This window comes from Camelus dromedarius, chromosome 6 (genome assembly GCF_036321535.1).
Source record: "Camelus dromedarius isolate mCamDro1 chromosome 6, mCamDro1.pat, whole genome shotgun sequence".
Taxonomy (NCBI): Eukaryota; Metazoa; Chordata; class Mammalia; order Artiodactyla; family Camelidae; genus Camelus; species Camelus dromedarius.
This window is the reverse complement of record NC_087441.1, coordinates 11,044,756-11,063,275: the sequence shown is the minus strand read 5'-3', so window position 1 is coordinate 11,063,275 and position 18,520 is coordinate 11,044,756. Positions and strand designations below refer to the sequence as shown.

The following is an 18,520-nucleotide window of genomic DNA, read 5'->3' as shown; positions in this document are numbered from 1 at the left end:
TACGTAATAGAAAGGAAATGAAAAATTGCCTCTATCCAGAGGAAATCAATTTCAAATATTTTGTTTAGAGTGGGAAACTGTGAAAAGCTCAGAACCTGTTAAAGAGACGGTCCAGACAACTCAGAGCCCAACTCCAATTGAAAAGGAGACCGTGGTCACAACCCAGGCAGAGGTTTTCCCTCCACCTGTTGCTATGTTACAGGTTAGTGCTGGGCGTTTTTGTTATTGTTAAATGTGTTGCTTTACATTTCTGTTTTTACTTGTGCATTTACTTTATAAAGCTTGGAGGAAATTGTCCAAAATAGACTAATATTAAATATAAGCATTTTTGAATGCTTTCTTTTAGAAAAGGTATCATTTATATTTAAATGTTTTTTTTTTTTGAACAAATACTTACTGATTGCTCTAGTTACCTGGATAGGGATACATCAATGAAAAAAAACCAAACACAAATCCCTGCCCTTGCAGAGCTTTTTTTCTCAATAGGGAAGGCAGAAAATATAAAATCAATGAGTGTATAAGATAATGTGAAGGGGAAAAGGTAGGATCACTAGGAGTGTCTGGGTAGGTGTTTACAATTTTAAATAAAATGGTCCAGGTAGACCGGAGAACGTGACAGCCACAGCTTAAAGCTGCTGAGCAGTATCACGGGGTGGTCTAAAGAATGGGGACCCACCAGTGCGGAGGCCCCGGGCCCTAGGCCAGGAGTGTGCTTGGAGTGCTCCAGGAGCGGCGAGTGGACAAGAACTGAGTGAGTAGAGGCAGCTTAGTGGAAGTGAGACCCCTGGAGGGACTTTGGTTTTCACTCTGAGATGGCAAGCCATTAGACGATTTTGAAGAAAGGAGCAGCTTGTGCTGGCTTAGAGTTTTAAAGGATTGCACTGGCAACTATTTTGAGAATAAAATAGTGGGCATTGATAAAAGCAAGGAGACCAGTTAGAAGACAGTTGCAGCAATCCAGATGAGAGGTGATGGTGGCTCAGACTAGGCTGGTGGCAATGGAGGCAATGAGAAGTTTTCAGATAGGTAGATTCTGATGGTACGACCAGGGAATGTGATCAGACGTGAGTTGTGAGAAAGAGCAGAGGTGAGGTTTTTGGTCTGAGAAATGGGTGAGATGGATGATCACTATCTGAGAATGGGAAAGACCGTGGGAAGTGTTGTTTTGGGAGGGACAGCTGGGAGTTCAGTTTTTTGTGTGTGAAGTTGGAACTGTTTTTCAAGACAACAAAGTTGAGATGTTGAATGGAACATTGATACCAAGTGAACTTCAGGAGAGAAGTACAGCTTTATTGCAGATAAATATTTGGGAATTATTGTACCTAGGATGAGTAAAAGAATTTATGCTTAGGAGTAGAAAACTAATGAGAAATTTGAGCCATTTTAAAGCTGTTAGTAACATGGTTCCTAATGGTGATTAAATTGGATAACATAGTGGGAGATGGCAGCTTAAAATTAAGCATGATATTCACTATTCACATAGGTGCCCATCATTTTACATCACTTGATATAAGATAGATTTCACAATCTCCACATTTGGTGTCTGTTGAAAAATACTGCCTTGCTCTTTCAAGTAGGTTCACTTACTAAAATACATAAAGGGGAAAAACAAAATGACTTGCTGTTTGTTACCTTCCAAAAAAGAGACAAATAATTTACCTTTGGTTGTTCTAAGATGTAATCATTGCAGATGGATAAAATGATACATGGACTTTTTATTTTCTATCCACAAAAGATTCCAGTAGCTCCAGCAGTGCCTACAGTTAGTTTAGTCCCACCAGCATTTCCTGTGTCAATGCCAGTTCCTCCTCCTGGATTCAGTCCAATTCCTCCACCTCCTTTTCTCCGAGCAAGTTTTAACCCTTCACAACCACCTCCTGGTAAGAAATTTTCACCTTACTATTTGAACTCTATTTAGAATATCATTTAAAGTGTTCTTTTTCCAGGTTTAAATCCTGTAAAGCAGTGATTCTCAAACCTTAGCTTACATCTTAATCACCTGGAGGGTGTGTTAAAGCATAGATTTCTGGGTCCAGCCTCCTTTTAAGTCAGTGGAACTGAGGTGGGGCAAGATAATTGCATTTCTAACAAGTTCCCAGCTGATGAGTATTGTTGGAGGGCTGCACTTCAAGAAGCACTGACAGAGAAAAGAAATGTATTCCTTTAAAATCATCGAAATACTCTCAAAATTATTTAAAATTTATGTTGAAGTTTTTGTATCAAAGCTTTCTAAAATTATCACCCATTCATCACAAAATATGCATTAAGGTAAACAACAGGGTCTTACTGTATAGCACAGAGAACTATATTCAATACCTTGTAATAGTGTACAGTGAAAAATATATATGTACAACTGAAGCACTATGCTGTATGCCAGAAATTAACACAACATTGTAAATTAGTTTTTAAAAGTATGCATTAAATTATATAGATTGTCCCTTCTAAAAGTCATTAGGTTTCTGTTTTGACATTAGAAATTATAATATACCTTAAAATGCTAATTGAATTTCTAATACTTTTTTTTTGCCCTAATAAATAGGTAGACAGAAGTTCCTTGAATCAGTGTTTATAGGTAAAAACTATAGGTTACTTAACACATACCAATTAAATATAAATAATTGCCTCCATAGCTTAGAGCTAGAGCTTTTAGTATTAGATCATGGGAGATTTAGAAGAATGAGGGAGAGAATACAAGGGATCAAGTCATACATATTGCTTTCTTAAAACTATTTCTACTTTTTTTTTAACTTCATGGATTATTTGCATAATATAGAAAAAATTACAGAATTGATTTCTGTAATTTAAGTTCTTAGCCATTGAATAGAGTTCCTAAAATTCGTCAGCATGGCCAAAAAGTAAATTCGTCGTTTGAGAATCGTAATTTGTCATGTAAGATAAAATTTTTAAATTACAATTTGTAATTTGAATTTTATGCAGATTTCAATAAGAACTTTATCTTTTTATATTTTAAATATTGGAGAATTACTCTTGTCAGCTGTCTTCCATATTAGTGATTAAAAATTAAAATTTTTATCAGAAGATTTGGGAGGGGGTAATTAGGTTTATTTATTTATTTATTTATTTTAATGGTGGTACTGCGGATTGAACCCAGGACCTTGTGCATGAGAGGCAAGCACTCTACCACTGAGTTAAACTCTCCCCCTCAGGAGATATTTTAAAAGGTTACTTCATACTGTACGGATTTTATAAAGTCTTCATCTAGTATTCATTTGTTGAAAATCACCTATCTTTATTTTCCATTATTTTTAGCCACTATTTTCTAATAGAATTTCATGGTAGCTCAAGGAAGCAGGTCTATAATTTGATTATCTGATACTTAAAATCATAAAACAGCCAGATTAAAGTAATTTCATTTATCTTTTATTTATTTTTGCTGATTTATTTCCATGCTCAAAACAATATAGCAATATCCAAGGTTAATGAAAATATTCTGATCTAGTGAGTAAGTAGCATATATATCAAAGAAACACAGTAGCACATTTTACAGATGACATTGTTCCATGTAATGTTATCAGCAGCTTGGAATACAATGTTTAACTCCCCGTGCAGTCACCATACTAAGATATAAACAGGTTTCCTGGCTTGAATTAATGTTTGATTTTATAGCATCGTAGAGTATGCCACAGGATTTAAACAAATGAGTAAATAAATGGGATATACTCATGGTAGGGATTTCTGTGCTTTACCTGGCTTAATAAGGATCAAATAAGGTAGTGTTTGTAAAAGTAATTTTCCAAACAGGAAATTTATTCACAAATATGAGGTGGTAGTAATGACTATTTTTAAGAATGTAGAATTTCATTTATAGCTATTGAAATCTTTGATTTAAAAGAAAGTAACTTTTTTTGTTGTTTTATTACTGGTCTTTTTTTCCTCTCGTGCAGGTTTCATGCCACCTCCAGTTCCCCCACCTGTGGTACCACCGCCTACTATTCCACCAGTAGTACCAACATGTGAGTTTTCTCCTTTAAGAGTTTTCTTCATTTATGATAATGTTAATGCGTCATTTCTCATTCTTATGAATCGTTAATTTTTTAATGATGAAAATTTTCAGACAAATGCATTTTTTTGTTAAATGATTTCTAACAAATTAACAGTATCATATGACAGTCCATATTCAGATTTGCTTTATTGCCTCAAAATGTCTTTTTATAATTGTTTTATTGTAGTCAGAAGTCAAAGAAGGGTTCTAATATTATATTTGTGTGTGTTTTGTTTTGTGTATTAATGTCTTAATCTAGAACAGTCCCACCCAGACATCCCTTTTTAAAATTTTTCATGTCTTTGACTTGTTGAAAAACAGTTTACTTCTTTATGCAAGATCCCAAATAATGGATTTGGGTTTTTTTTTTTTTTGCTTCTTTGTGGTATCAAATTTGTTCCTCTGTCTCTTTGAATCTCCTGCAGGTAGGAAGTTTTTAGCACTGTAGTCTTGTTTAGAATATGCTTCAAGTTTTTTGTAAGAATGCTTAACAGGTAGGGTGCTGTGGACTTGATATTACATCCCATCAGGAGGCATGCAGTGCCTTCTTGTCCCACTTTTAATGATGTTAAAATGGATCAGAGCATTCAGATAGTGGAACCTGGTCATTAAAAGAAGTTGGCCTTCAAATTTTCATCTGATGTTTTCATCCTTTGATTATTATTGCCTGAATCTACTTTTTATTAGTTGCAAAGTGGTGATCTTCTGGATTTTATAATTCCTTCCACATTTCTTAGCTGTAAAGAAGATCTTTCTCTTACCAACTAATAATATTTGGTTACCTTGAAGTACAGTTGGACAGGAGACAGCAGACCCAGGCTAGATGCTAAGTTCTTTTCTGTAAGTGCATTTTTCAGATTAATGATTTCTGTGGGTATTTCCCATGATACCAGTGACTGAAGGGGAAGAGGATTTCTCTTATTTTTCCTTATCCACTCCCTTTCCTCTATTTTTTCCTCCATTTTTTGTAGTGTTTATGCATTAATGAATTTTTACTTCCAAGTGGTCGCATTCACTTTTCTTTTTGAGGTTCAGCTTGTTCGTCTTTGGACAGTGAAAGACCTTTCATGTTGCTTCTCTATTCCTTTGAGATGACCACATCAGTTTTTGAGAGCGTCCTAGCTTCTGGCCTAATATTGGACCAAAGGACTTACTGTAAAAAGAATGTGTATGATACAGGGCTTTCCTTTCAAATATTATAACCCATTTTTCTTATATTTTTAAACTTTTTTCTGTCCTTCAGTGTTCAGACAACATTGGGATCCTTTCTGTTACTGTTAGTTAATTAGGAAGAAGTGTTTATTCTTTCTGAAATTCAGAAAAGTGTTCAGAAGCCGTTTCTGAATTCACCGTTCAGAGACTCATCTTACTTTAGAGCCTACCTCCCAGTTATTTCTCCTTACTTTATTCATTTTGGAAAATCTAGGATCAGTAGTCAAAGGGGAAAGAGAAATACCACTGTGTGCCAGGCGCTCGCTTGATTGTTCGCATCGTCTCATTTAATTCTCATAATTCCCGCATGTGATCCTGGGTCCTTTCATCCCGGTTTTACAGCTCTGTTACATGCTAACAGTTTATCTAGGTCGTCTGGAGTTAAATGTGGACATGAAACAGTTTCTGAAATCCCAAAATACATGATTTAATAGTGTTGTGACATAAACTGGACTAAAAATTCTAATTGTTCAGTTGTGATTTTATATTCCTTTAGTTTAGTTTTTTTTAACATATACACAAGGGTTTTGCTATCCATTCTTTAAAATTAAATGTTTACACCTTTTTACTTGTAGTTCTCATCTGATGAGTTTCTAACCTCATTTGACAAAAAGTAGTGAATGTGAGGATCCTAGTTCTTATAATTTCAAGGGGATTGGGCAGATTTTCATTCTCATGCATATTTGTTGGTTTGCACTAATCATTTCTGTATATTTAGATATTCACATACTGGCATCCTTGAAAAATTAGGATTTTTTTTAGTGCTGGGGTTTTTTTAAGTATGGATCCTTATTTTTACCAAACATTTCTCTTCAAAATATTTCTAAAAATTACTGTTTTCTCCTATTTAAAAAAAGTAAACCTTTCCAAATATAATTTAGCCTCTTCATAATGGCTCATTTGTCATTTTGAGCATCAGTTACTGTATAATGTGCTAGGTAATACAGAGATGCCATTAAATGAAACACTCAGGCTGCCAGAAGTTAGTTTTCAGTATAAGTGAAATAAAGAGACCCAAGAGAATTCACACACGTCTTGTTAACTGAGCAGTCTTACCAAATAATTGGCGAAAGAGGATAGGAAGTCAAGACCAGTGTTGGTTATACTTAGTATTTTAACTTAGCGCATGAATTGATTAGCAAATTAGATCTGAACTATATGTTCTCCTTCTTTAAACAGCTTTAGTGCAGCCACCATTAGCCATGACTCCAGAAGCTGTGAAAGATGTTGGATTTGGTGGCCTTGTTTTACCAGGTGGTGCTGTTGCCAGTGGTCTTGCTACTTCTACTCTGCCAGCTGGAAGTGTTTTTAACCCTCCAACTAAACAAGCAGAGCCTGAAGAGAAAGTACCTCATCTTCTAGACCACCAGATTTCTTCTGGTGAAAACACCAGATCAGGTAAAAAAACAAAAAAACCCAGAAATACATAGTTAAATCATAAATACTGCTTCTCTATACTGGTGTTTGGCTCTGAAGTGCCATGCATATGTAACCAGGTTCAGTGCACAAATACGCAATTTTTTAAAAAAGATCACTATCTCCTAAAATTTCTATTAAAAACAAATTTGTCATTCTGTTCAAGATAGTATAGATTTTGACACCTTTCCATTAAGACCCCTCCTCCTCCTTTTTTTGGCCTATTGGAACTGTTTTAATATGTTGTTGTCAAAATAAGATTGCACAAAAAATGCATTCTTACGGGAAGGTTAAAATGAGCAAGTGTTAGGTATAAATAACTTACTTCTACCAGATATTTAGCTAGGTCTAGAGGATAAATATGGTGCTGGAAAGCAGAGAGTCCCCCTTTTTTGGCACCATTGCATATTAAGAATTGTTTGTACTTATAAAGACTAATTGAAGGTGGAGAATCAGTATAAAACCTGACATTTTCGTTTAACTTGAAAAGATTTCATGTAAACATTGCAGGTAACGGACTGCTCATGTTTTAATAATTGAATTTCCCCACACATGGTATTAATAATTCAGCTTTGATTTTTATTTAGTATCCAGTATACCTTGATTCTGGGGGGAGGCGGATGCAAATAGCTGATTAATACGCTAGCTACTGGAAATTTTAGCATTAGTGAGTGTTAGTATAGTTTCCTTTTTACACCAGAATGATTGCTTGTGTTATTTGTCTTCTTTCCATTTTAGTGATTCCAAATGATATTTCGACTGGCTCTGCAATTCTAGGAGGACAGCCGCCAAATGTGACGAGCAGCTCTGGAATTCTGGGAGTCCAGAGACCAAATGTATCAAGTAATAATGAAATTCTTGGAGTCCGGCCATCTAATGTTTCCAGTAGTTCTGGGATTATTGGAGCCCAGCCACCAAATATTCTGAATAACTCTGGAATTTTGGGAATACAGCCACCAAGTGTGTCAACTAGTTCTGGACTTCTGGGAGTACTGCCCCCGAATATACCTAACAATTCTGGACTTATAGGAGTACAGCCACCCAGTGTTCCAAATACTTCTGGACTTTTGGGAACACAGCCACCAGCTGGGCCTCAAAACTTACCCCCTTTAAATCTTCCTAATCAAAGGATGCCTGCAATGCCAATGTTAGACATTCGTCCAGCACTGATACCACAGACACCTGGACCAAGATTCCCTTTAATACAGCCTGGAATTCCACCCCAAAGGGGGCTCCCTCCCCCATCGGTACTTGATTCAGCTCTTCATCCACCACCCCGTGGTCCTTTTCCTCCTGGAGATATTTTTAGTCAGCCTGAAAGACCTTTTCTAATTCCTGGAAGACAAAGTATAGACAATGTTACTAATCCAGAAAAAAGGATACCACTTGGAAATGATAACATTCAACAGGAAGGAGATAGAGATTACCGGTTTCCTCCCATAGAAACCAGGGAAACCATTAGTAGACCTCCCCCAGTGGATGTTAGGGATGTGGTTGGACGGCCTGTAGATCCAAGAGAAGGCCCTGGAAGGCCTCCATTAGATGGTAGAGATCACTTTGGAAGACCTCCTGTAGATATTAGAGAGAATCTTGTGAGGCCAGGCATAGATCATCTTGGTCGAAGAGACCACTTTGGCTTTAATCCAGAGAAGCCCTGGGGGCCTAGAGATTTTGATGAAAGAGAGCATCGGGTTCTGCCTGTCTATGGTGGTCCAAAAGGCTTACATGAAGAAAGAGGTAGATTTCGGTCTGGAAACTATCGCTTTGACCCTAGAAGTGGTCCTTGGAACAGAGGATTTGGACAAGAAGTTCACAGAGATTTTGATGACCGCAGAAGACCCTGGGAGAGGCAGAGGGATAGGGATGACAGAGATTTTGATTTCTGCAGAGAAATTAATGGGAATCGTCTTGGACGAGATAGAATTCAGAACACCTGGGTCCCCCCTCCTCATGCTCGGGTTTTTGAGTTTTTTGAAGGGGCCACTTCTCAACGAAAAGGTGATAATGTGCCTCAGGTTAATGGTGAAAATACCGAGAGACATGCTCAGCCACCACCTTTACCAGCACAGAGTGATCCTGAACTTTATGAAAAACTGACATCGTCCAGTGAAATAAACAAGGAGAAGAGTGACACAGTTGCTGATATAGAAAGTGAACCAGTGGTAGAAAGCACAGAAACTGAGGGGACATAACCATCACTCAGTAGGTAAAAGATACATTTTGTAAAGTTGTCATCTCTCTGTAATAGATTAACGGCTGACTGGACCATAGTTGTTCACTTTTGTCTGCCAGAGTTAAGTTAATCTGATGTTCATGTTCACCTTTCTCTTAAAATAATTGTACAACTGACTTGTATAGACATTGTTCTTAATATGAACATGGTAGGTAAACATTTTTTTATTTTTCTGATAAATGTTGCCCCCAGATTCTTTTAACTTCAAGGAAATAAATAACAGCTTGTCAGAGACTTCCTATGGAAGAAAGAATTTTTTAGATACTACCATTAGGTTGGATATGGTAATAGATATATTTCAGAATAGAAAGTGGTGGTATATCTTATCCATATCTTTAGGCTGCTGCAGAATTTTAAGGTAATAGACAAAGCTGTGATATTTTATGCAAAGACTGGCTCTAGATATTTGAGGAGCACAATACAGAGATTTTAAAAAGTGATTTTGTAAAATCTACACTATGGTCTCTGTTTCTCCAAAGTAAGTGTTTGTGATTTGTTCCTCATACTGCAGTGAGTAAAAACGAAAAAAGAAAAAAGAAAACAACATAAATATTAAAGTACGTTTCAATGTTGGGTGAATTTTGTTTTTAGATGCCAATAAAACTTATTTGTTTGATAACAGTGTTCTAGGAATTGTATTTTTTTAACCTACAAATTCTTAAAACCATGGATCATTAGTGGCATGTGCTTAGTTGTTGCAAAAGTTTTCTATTACTATTACTCTTAATAACAACAAAAAAGAACTGTGTGGTGGAAAAAGCATGTACTTTGATATAAAAATCATGCAGTCTCATTAGTATGTATGTAAATCTGTGTATATTTATTGTGTAAGTCACGTAGATTTTTCTGTTTCTCTGTATGTCTATTTTCACGCACATACAGAGAAAAATAGAAAGTTGATAGTTTAGATAATAAAATATTCTTTAAAACCAGATAGAAAATTAGAGAAATTTGGCTAATTGACATTGTTCATAGTTACAGCTCTTAGCCTTTATGCTGGTAAAATAAGAAATATTGTAAAGAAATACATTGGCAGCTTGGCGGTTCTTTTTTAATAAGTAAGCATGAAGCCAGATGTAGCATGGAGCTGAATTTCACGTAAACGCTTGCACTGCTTTGTTTCACACTCTATTTGCTGTTCTGCGTAGATAGTGCTAGTACTGAAGTATTACTGGTCACTTGCCTGAAGTGAATTTCTTAATTGCACAAGATGTAGAGTGGTGTTGGTGGATTTAAAACCATTAATTTGTGTACCGGAAACGACGTGTCCACCATGTGTTTTGTAGGCTATGCGTTAACACTGTTCAGATTAGCCTCCAAGGTAAACTGAGTAGCAGAAAAAATTGGGATTGGTTTCCCGTTTTGTTTATTCTTATTCTTTGCTTTTGCTTTTCGTTTATTTGCATTTGTTTCTCCTTTGGGTTGTACGTATATACACATATATATAAAACCATTGGTATTTTTTTGTTTCATAATGAAAGCTTTCATTTGGTCCTATGAATAGTTATTTTGTTTCCTATTCCAACAGCTAACTCATCATGTGCTCTGTTTATCTACAGTTCTTAAGTTACATTTGTCAGGCACCCCCCTCACCCCCCCAGTGGGAGAGTATACCACCCATTTAAAATTGGGTTGTTTTTGCTTACCTCTGATGCTCTGGAGAGCTTTAAGTTTCCTAGCCAAAACTAAAGTCTTTTTCTCCTTACGAGTTTTGAAATAGAAATAGTACATTATTGATTTTGGTATTTGGAAAAGTGAGTGAGAGTGGGGATTTGGTGTTTATTTCTAAGGTAATTGAATTCAGTCCAATAACTTGGGTTGGTTTCAGATCCTTTCCTTGGGGTAATGGGAGAAACTGTGACATTGGTACAAAGTTTTAATATTCCAGGAAGATTAGCCTTGTCCTTAAGGAAATTATATTAACTAGAATTTCTCTTAAACTACTTAGTTACATTTATCATTATTAAAATTAAGTGAAATTCACTTGGATTAAGTAGCAATAAAAAAAAGTTGAGACTTCAGTGACTTTTGAACACAGCTTTTTATCGCTCTTGGGCCTTCATGTGCAAACTTGAAAGCAAAATGTGTACAAGTATTGCACTGATTTGGAGATTCTGATGGTGAAAGTTACCTGAAATCAGTTGTCAGTACTATGTTTAGAAACCCATCTAGGAAATGTGTGACACTCCTAAACAGCTGAAAAACACGATGTGTAGTTATTCGCACTTTATTCTTGTTGTGTGATATTTTAAGTGAAAGGAATATTACTCATCCTCATACTGAATTTCCAAAATTGATACTTCCATTCACTATTTTTTTAATGATGGAGAGAAAAGTTGTCTTATTTGATAAGTTTGACAGAAGATTTATCACATTTTTGATACTTTTGATCACAGTGCTGCTGTCACTAGAATACTAGCAATTAGAATATGGAAACAGTAACCTAAATACTTTTAATAAAATAGTTTGAAGTGCTGCAGGCAGTAATTACATTGGACATGAGATTACAGTGTTTTGATGTGTGGTATGTTAGAATGATAGGACTTTCTGTGGTATTAACAGATTGCAGTTTTAATAGACAAATTTTTTATTATTTTTTATCTTTAAACATTTCATTAAACATTGGATTCTTAGCATGAATGCATATACTGTACTTTGATCATTTATATTGTAGATAGAAACTTATTTTAAAGCAAGATAGTCCTGATAGCATATCATAGGTGGAATGTTCCTTTATTCTAATTTTCTTTCAGTGTATAGGGTGGACAATACTTAGAAAGCATTGGAATATGGAATAGTAGAACATTACTTGTTTAAAACTCCAGAAATGACTTCATACAGTATTTAAGTGATACAGTTTGTTTATTATTTAAGCTATTACATTCTTACTAGAGCAGTTTCTTTTGTCCTGATAATTTAGTTGCTTCACTAAATTTTTTGGGCCATTTTTCACTTATATAATGTATTTCAGTTTTATGGAGTGACACATTTGGGGTTGTTTTGAGGATGGGGCAGTTTTGTTACATTTAAAAAGAAAAAGTTACCTCTTTTAATTTGAAAAAGTATTTTTATTATAAACACTAGTTCATCAGATCTGAGGTGCCATTAATTGTAAGAAGCACCATTCAGAAATAAAGTAAAATGCTTCCAATATGACATGCCAGTGATTGTAAGACGCGTTCCTAATTCAGAAATACCAAAATGTAAAACATGTCTTAGAATCAAAGAAATATGGTATTCATTATTGGACTTTATATATGTAAATATATATTCCCTTATTAAGTGATTTAGAAAACATTTTGATTTCTTTTGTCATTGTATATATTTTAGATGGGCACATTTAATGAAAAAGAAAATTATAACATTTGATTAAAAATAATTTTATTATACCTTATGTGCCTTCATCTATTTTTGGGTGCTATATTAAAATGTTTTAAGGGCTTTTAACTCTCAAAGAAAGGAAACTAACAGTTTTTCTCTTCAAATATTTTACATAATGTAGAAGAGGAGAGCAAGTGTATATTCATTTTAAAGATAGGCAAAATAAAATTATTGTAAGCGATCATAAATACCACAGTGTGGCAGAGAATTATAAACATTTCTTTAATTGATTTTGTAGATATCATCTTTAAAACTAATTTAAGTTGTAGGCTCTAAAAATTTTATTCTCCACTTCTGGAAAAAAAACTCAGGTTGTTACACTTTTTAATGGGAGATTTTAAAACAAGATACCTTAAGCCAGCAATACTGTCTGGAACCGGTAGTTAAAATTAGTGGCCCAGGTGGTTTTCTTTTGGGTGCATATTTTAAATGGGGCATGTGTATTGAAAGCTCTTTGAAATACACTTTCTCTTTGGTTCTCAGCCAGGAAATGTGTAACAGAATCACCTGTGGAGTTCTTTGAAAATCCAGGGGGATGGTCACCACAGACTTATCAGTATAGAATCTTCCTGGGAGATACCTGTTTATATAATACACAAACATGTCCATACACACACACCTTCCACATACCACCACTTTAGATATATGAAGATAATGTAAATATTTAATGTACCATACACTTGATTTTTTTAATCTTTTTAAAAAATAAAATAATTTATGATACAAAATTATTTCTAATGTTTCAGTGAAGTATATACTTGGTTGTGGTCATTGGTATTGGAGGATGAATTAAAAAATAGAGAAATCCATTATCACAGATGTTTTAATTTCAAGTGTTAATTTGAAAATGGATTATTGTAGCAAGAAAGAATTGGAAGGCAGCATACGAGCTGGTTTTGTAAGAAGTATTTTTGACTCAAGCGAAAATTTGTTATAGGATACCTCAAAGGAAAATTTACTAAACGCCGTGTAATTAAATGCTTTGATTATAGAAAGAGCCCCTTTGGGACAAAATCTCAAAATTAACTTTATCAGGGGCCAGAAGTAATGTTCCTAGTAGGACTACTTAGATATGAGTTGCACATCAAAAACTAATACATATCAGTGATTTATTTTGGCATGAGCTTTGCTCAGACATTTTTCTTCCCCTCTACTTAATTCTTTTTCTTCAGGAGGCTCTTTATCTCATACATACACTTAGAATTACTCTGCCTTGTTCTAGTCAAGATATAGAACCAATATTCCAAGAGATTTGTAAAGTATATGTAGCATCTCAAGGAGTGGAATGGTGCTAATGGGCTAACTTTGTATTGCATGAGAAATGTTAGGTGCTTCAGATGACGTGTAGTGAAGGAAGCCAAGAGCACGCTTATGCACAGAGCCCAGTAGATGGTGGAGAGGAGAGGTCACTTGGAACTTGTGACATCGAGCCCCGAGTTCAGTGAGAGTTGGATGAGTTCTGTGAGCGTGTTAAACTTGCACAGCAGTGACGGATGTGTTGCACGTGGTTGACCCAGTGTGGCTTGTTCCTCCCTCCGCTGTCATGCCTGCCACGGGCAGCTGTCCCTGTTTGTCTTACTTTTTTCTAACTTTCCCAGATTCTCATCCTTCTCATGGTAGCACTCCCAGCCGCCTCTTAGACCTATCATTTCAGGCAGGGACTATCAGTTGGGTTTATCTGTGTGGAAAGCAGTTCGCTACTCCTTTGCTTAGTGATTTCTAAGGTTATTTCCAGTATTTAAATACCTTAAGTCAATGAAATAAGTTTTCTCTTCTGTAAAAGACCAGTTGAGGAAGCAGGAGGAACAGAACGACTAACAATAATTGGAACACTTTTTAAGAGAGCACAAATTCTATTGCCTTTGGGTTTTCAAAACTAGCTTTAATATTTCTGGATGCATGTCTTTGGACAAGCTACTGCATCTTTAAGCATCATTTCTTAAAAGCCAACCTGCAGGGCTACTTTTTAGAATTATTATTGATAATATTAGCTAATATTTAATAGATGTGTACTATGTGCCAAGAACTGGGATAATTTTATTACCTTCATAATATCCTCACTGACAATCCTGTGAGGTAGTTATTATTTTAATATCTATTTTAGTAGAGAGAAACCCAAGTCACAGGTTAATATCCTAAGGTCTCACAACTTGTAATATTGGAGCAGAAATGAAAACCCATGTATGTCGTATTAAAAAATCATTACATACCATGTAATAAAGTGCCAGACACGTGGCAGCGGTTCACCAACTGTTAGTTCCTCTTCTCTTTAGAAAAGTCAGATAAGTTTGTGCAGAAAAACGTAAACTTGAACAACCCAACCAGGCTTATCCTTATAGGGTAGGGCTGCAGTGGAGCACTAAACTTGTGTTTTTATTGTTACAAGTCTAAGTAGGGCTGTCTTCCAGTGGCTCAGCATTCACTTCAGCTTCATTTTCTCGGATTCTATTTTCAGGATTTGTTTGTTTGTTTGTTTGTTTTTTCTTAAAGCAATACCATAGATAATATTAGCTTTCTGAATAACTTGCTACTTTGGGGGCAGCTTTGTTTTGCATTGATATTAAGTAAGATTTCTTTTTGAAAACACCTTTTCCCACAAATTAAATAAAATTTCAAAAACTTTTATCCTTTAAAATGTTTTAATACATGTAAAGCAGAGCCAGTGATTGCTTGCAAATTTATATTTTAGGTTGTAGCTTTGGCAGCTCCTTTCTAAAATGTGGTGTTTCTACACTGTATATATAGCCAAAACTTAGCACTCAGTTTCCTTGTGTATAAAACTCCTATATTAGGAATATTCCGTGGCTTGAAATAAGTATGTAAAGTTATCTTTACACACAGTAAGCATTCAGCTTAAGTCTTTATTCACCACTTGAATTCAGGTAGTCTAGAGGTTAGCTGTTGTCTTTGGTGGTAGTAGACAATTTGTAGTTATTTTACTTTATTAGAATATATAACCTGATTCTAGGTTTTCTTCAGGTCACTAAACTTAGATTCATGTAAGTTTTAATCCACACAGCATGTCATGGTGCTGGCCTTTGATCTCCTTTTCCAAAGTCTTTGGACAGATGAGTCTAAATATGGTGGCTCTGTCACTGCCTAACCCGCACATCAGGGGAACGTGCTTATCGTATTTGCGAGTTATACTTCTTTTTCTACTAATCTTGCTAAAGTTAATTATTTTGCATATGTTATGATTATTACATGAAATAAAAAGTTCTTGCATTTGAACAGTTGCTTTTTAGTGACATGAGTCTTGTGTTTGTTTATTACTGAACTCGGGTCAGTTTACACATAAGTAAGAATATTAGTAAAATCAGAAGACTTGTATTAAATAATGTTTGAAAGTACAAAAGATAACTTTTAAGAATTCCTCTTTCCTTCTATGGTGATTGACACTACTTTGAGTTTTTTAGGTAGGAGAAGGTGGCATTTACCTTCTTAGAAGTTTCCGAAAAACATCACGTCTTACAGCACTGTGGTCATACCCAGGGTAAAGATTTAGGGATTTCTAAGTAGTAAAGCCATCAGGGCTTCACTTAGGACAGTGGTTTTTAATAAAATTTATTTAATAATGTTTGAATTGCAGCCCTCTGTTTTAATCATATTACTTTCTGAATTGTTAGCCAGATAGTCTATGACCACAGGTTAAAATGCATTCTCATTACAGGGAGAGGGGCTTGGGAGTGGAGAGACAACATTTTTAACGTCTATGTTGTGGACATTCTATATAATTTATCTTAAGAAATACACTGTTTGGTAGGACTCATTTTCCCTTCTTTACTAATAAACTGAAGTCCATGGTCACACAGCTTTTGATTTGCATAGGTGTTTGATTGAACTCAGGTTTTGCTGACTTCAAAGCTGTGCTTTACTTTAAAAGATGCTCTTTCGGACAGCTAGATTTTAATTTTAATATATGGTCTGTATAGTTAATTTCATAGAGCTGCTGTAACAACATACCAAAAATTGGGTGACTCAGAACAACAGGAACTTAATCGCTAACAATTCTAGAGGCTAGAAGTCTGAAATCCAGGTATTGGCAGGGCCATGCTCTCTCCAGAGACTCTAGAGGTGAATCCTTCCCTGCCTCTTCCGAACTTCGGGAAGTTCTCAGCAGTCCTTGGTGCTCTTGGCTTGTAGATACATCACTCCAGTCTTTGCCTCTGTCGTCACATGGCTGTCTTCAATGATGTGTCTTCACGTCGTCTTCCTTCTATGCGTGTCTGTGTCTTAAATTTTCTTCTTAAAAGGACACCAGTTAAATTGGATTAAGGGCCCACTCTACTCCAGCATGACCTTGTCTTAACTAATTATATTTACAATGACCCTGTTTCCAAATAAGGTCACATTCTGGGGTACTGGAAGTTGGGACTTCAACACACATTTTTGGAGGACACATTTTTATAACAACCTATGATTGAATTCTGTAACTATTTTAAGGTCTAAGTAAATAGACCTTGAACAGTTTAAAACACTGGGAAAGACAGTCACATTTTAGAATGATGAAACACATCTTTATGGAATTCCATTTGTGAATTACTTTGGGTGTTGTAACAATCAAATTTAAAACCCTAACACACGTATTGCAAATTGTTAAACACGATAGCCACTGCCTAGTTTTTTAGATGGATTTGACATGCCCATACTTTTATGTTTCTTTAGTGATACTTGAACTAAAGGAATTGGCAAAGAAAATCCAGTAATACTAGCATTATACAGCAAAGAATATTTACTACAAATTGTTCTTGCATTTAAAAAAATGCTGACTTTTAAAAGTGGAGGTATTTTAGACTTCATTAAATACAGCTACACCGAAAATTTGCAGTGTATGTCTTTCCATTTCATTTCTGTTGTTTCTTTTTCATAGTGTATTAGCGTTTTTTGTTTTACCTGCTTATTAAAATTTCCTGTTAAGTAAATGATATGACTCTCATTTTTCCATTTCAGTGGTTTATTAGAAATAGGTTTTTTCATTTACCAAATAAATTAACAATTTGTTCATTATTTTTATTTCTTTAGAAGTATAACCTCAATACATTTCTCTATTTTTTCATACAGTTATCCAGCAAAATCTTTGAGTAAAAATCAGTTTTGTATCTGATTGAAATCCAGGTTTATGAATATGTAGACCTTTACTAAAGAGGTGTTGTAACAAGGTCCCCTGTAATTTTTATGGAAGTTTGAATGGATAATTCTCCTGATTTTCATTGGAAGAGCGTCAAAGCAGTTAGAACACTCCTTGGCATGTAGTTTACATGGATATTCACTATTGTTATAATTAATAATGGCTAATAGAGACTTTGGGGCATGCAAATCAATTGTATATTAATTGCAAATAATTAAGGGATTACTTATGCAGATTTGAAATTATAACCCCACATGGGGGGAATAGTGAGAGGGGGTGGAATGGAGTAAAGTGTTCTTGAAGCTTTATAGATCTAAAGCTTTTCTATCTCTAAAGGTTACTCAGTTCTTTGAGCTATATTTGTGTTTCTGGTCCTCAGTACCAATCTTTAAACACAGCTGTCTGATTCATTCATTAGGCTAGTGGCAAGCATCCTGCTGACCCAGCTGGCTTGCCTGTCATGGAGAGATGGCTGTGATCTAATTTCAGGAAGAACAATTTGAAAGCTCCCTTCCTCTTGTTAGTTGTCTAAATATGTCCAGATAGTAACAATTTAGTGGTTAAAAACAGTATTCTTGATTTTCTTATTCAGTGAAGTAGGATTTCAGGTTTTAAGAGTAGATATTTTTCCATGAGATTTGAAAAAGTCTGATTCAACTGAAATGAAAAAAGATTTACACTTTTCCCATGGATATATTCATGCTAAAAGAATCACTCAAATGACTAATGACTTGTAAAAGTTGTGTCTGACTCAATCCATTGTATGGGAAACTACGTTTAGAAAAACAATTAAAAAGAATTTTTATTGGACTTCCCTATATGATTACTGAGAATTTGAAAAGCATATTTAGAGCTATTTTCAAAGCCTTTGTTTTAATTTCAACAATTGTTTAAAATTTCTTCATAGCATGACTTACACTCGGGGCAAATAAAATCAGTAGTGTACATTCTAATCAATGGCAGACGAAGGGTGATTTCTAAATTATGATCAGTTTCAAAGGACCAAAAAAGGGCTTCCCTCACCCTAACAGCATTTTCATTTAACTGATAGTAAAAGTAGGGAATGTGGGAATGTTTATGGATGAAGGAAAAATTCTGATGGAGGATTCACCTGAGAAACTCTGGGAACATAGGCACCAGCCTTTGG

General features: G+C 35.1%; 1 protein-coding gene across 12 annotated transcripts in view; it reads left to right on the top strand.

Annotated features, from left to right (window-relative positions):
• Window positions 1–18,520, top strand: part of SCAF8 (SR-related CTD associated factor 8) — a 200,033-nt gene that overhangs the window by 68,989 nt on the left and 112,524 nt on the right. For 5 of the 12 annotated variants that reach the window (XR_010381211.1, XR_010381210.1, XR_010381209.1 and 2 more), the window contains exons 17-21: window positions 69–202; window positions 1,736–1,880; window positions 3,906–3,974; window positions 6,395–6,613; window positions 7,370–8,837. Coding sequence is in view for 8 of the 12 variants with exons in the window: in XM_031456601.2 (XP_031312461.1) it covers window positions 69–202; window positions 1,736–1,880; window positions 3,906–3,974; window positions 6,395–6,613; window positions 7,370–8,823 (2,021 nt within the window). In the remaining 4 variants the exon portion in view is untranslated. Of the gene's footprint in view, window positions 1–68; window positions 203–1,735; window positions 1,881–3,905; window positions 3,975–6,394; window positions 6,614–7,369; window positions 13,200–18,520 lie in introns of those variants that run through there. The other 7 variants (XM_064486549.1, XM_064486548.1, XM_031456602.2 and 4 more) reach the window with 3 other exon arrangements.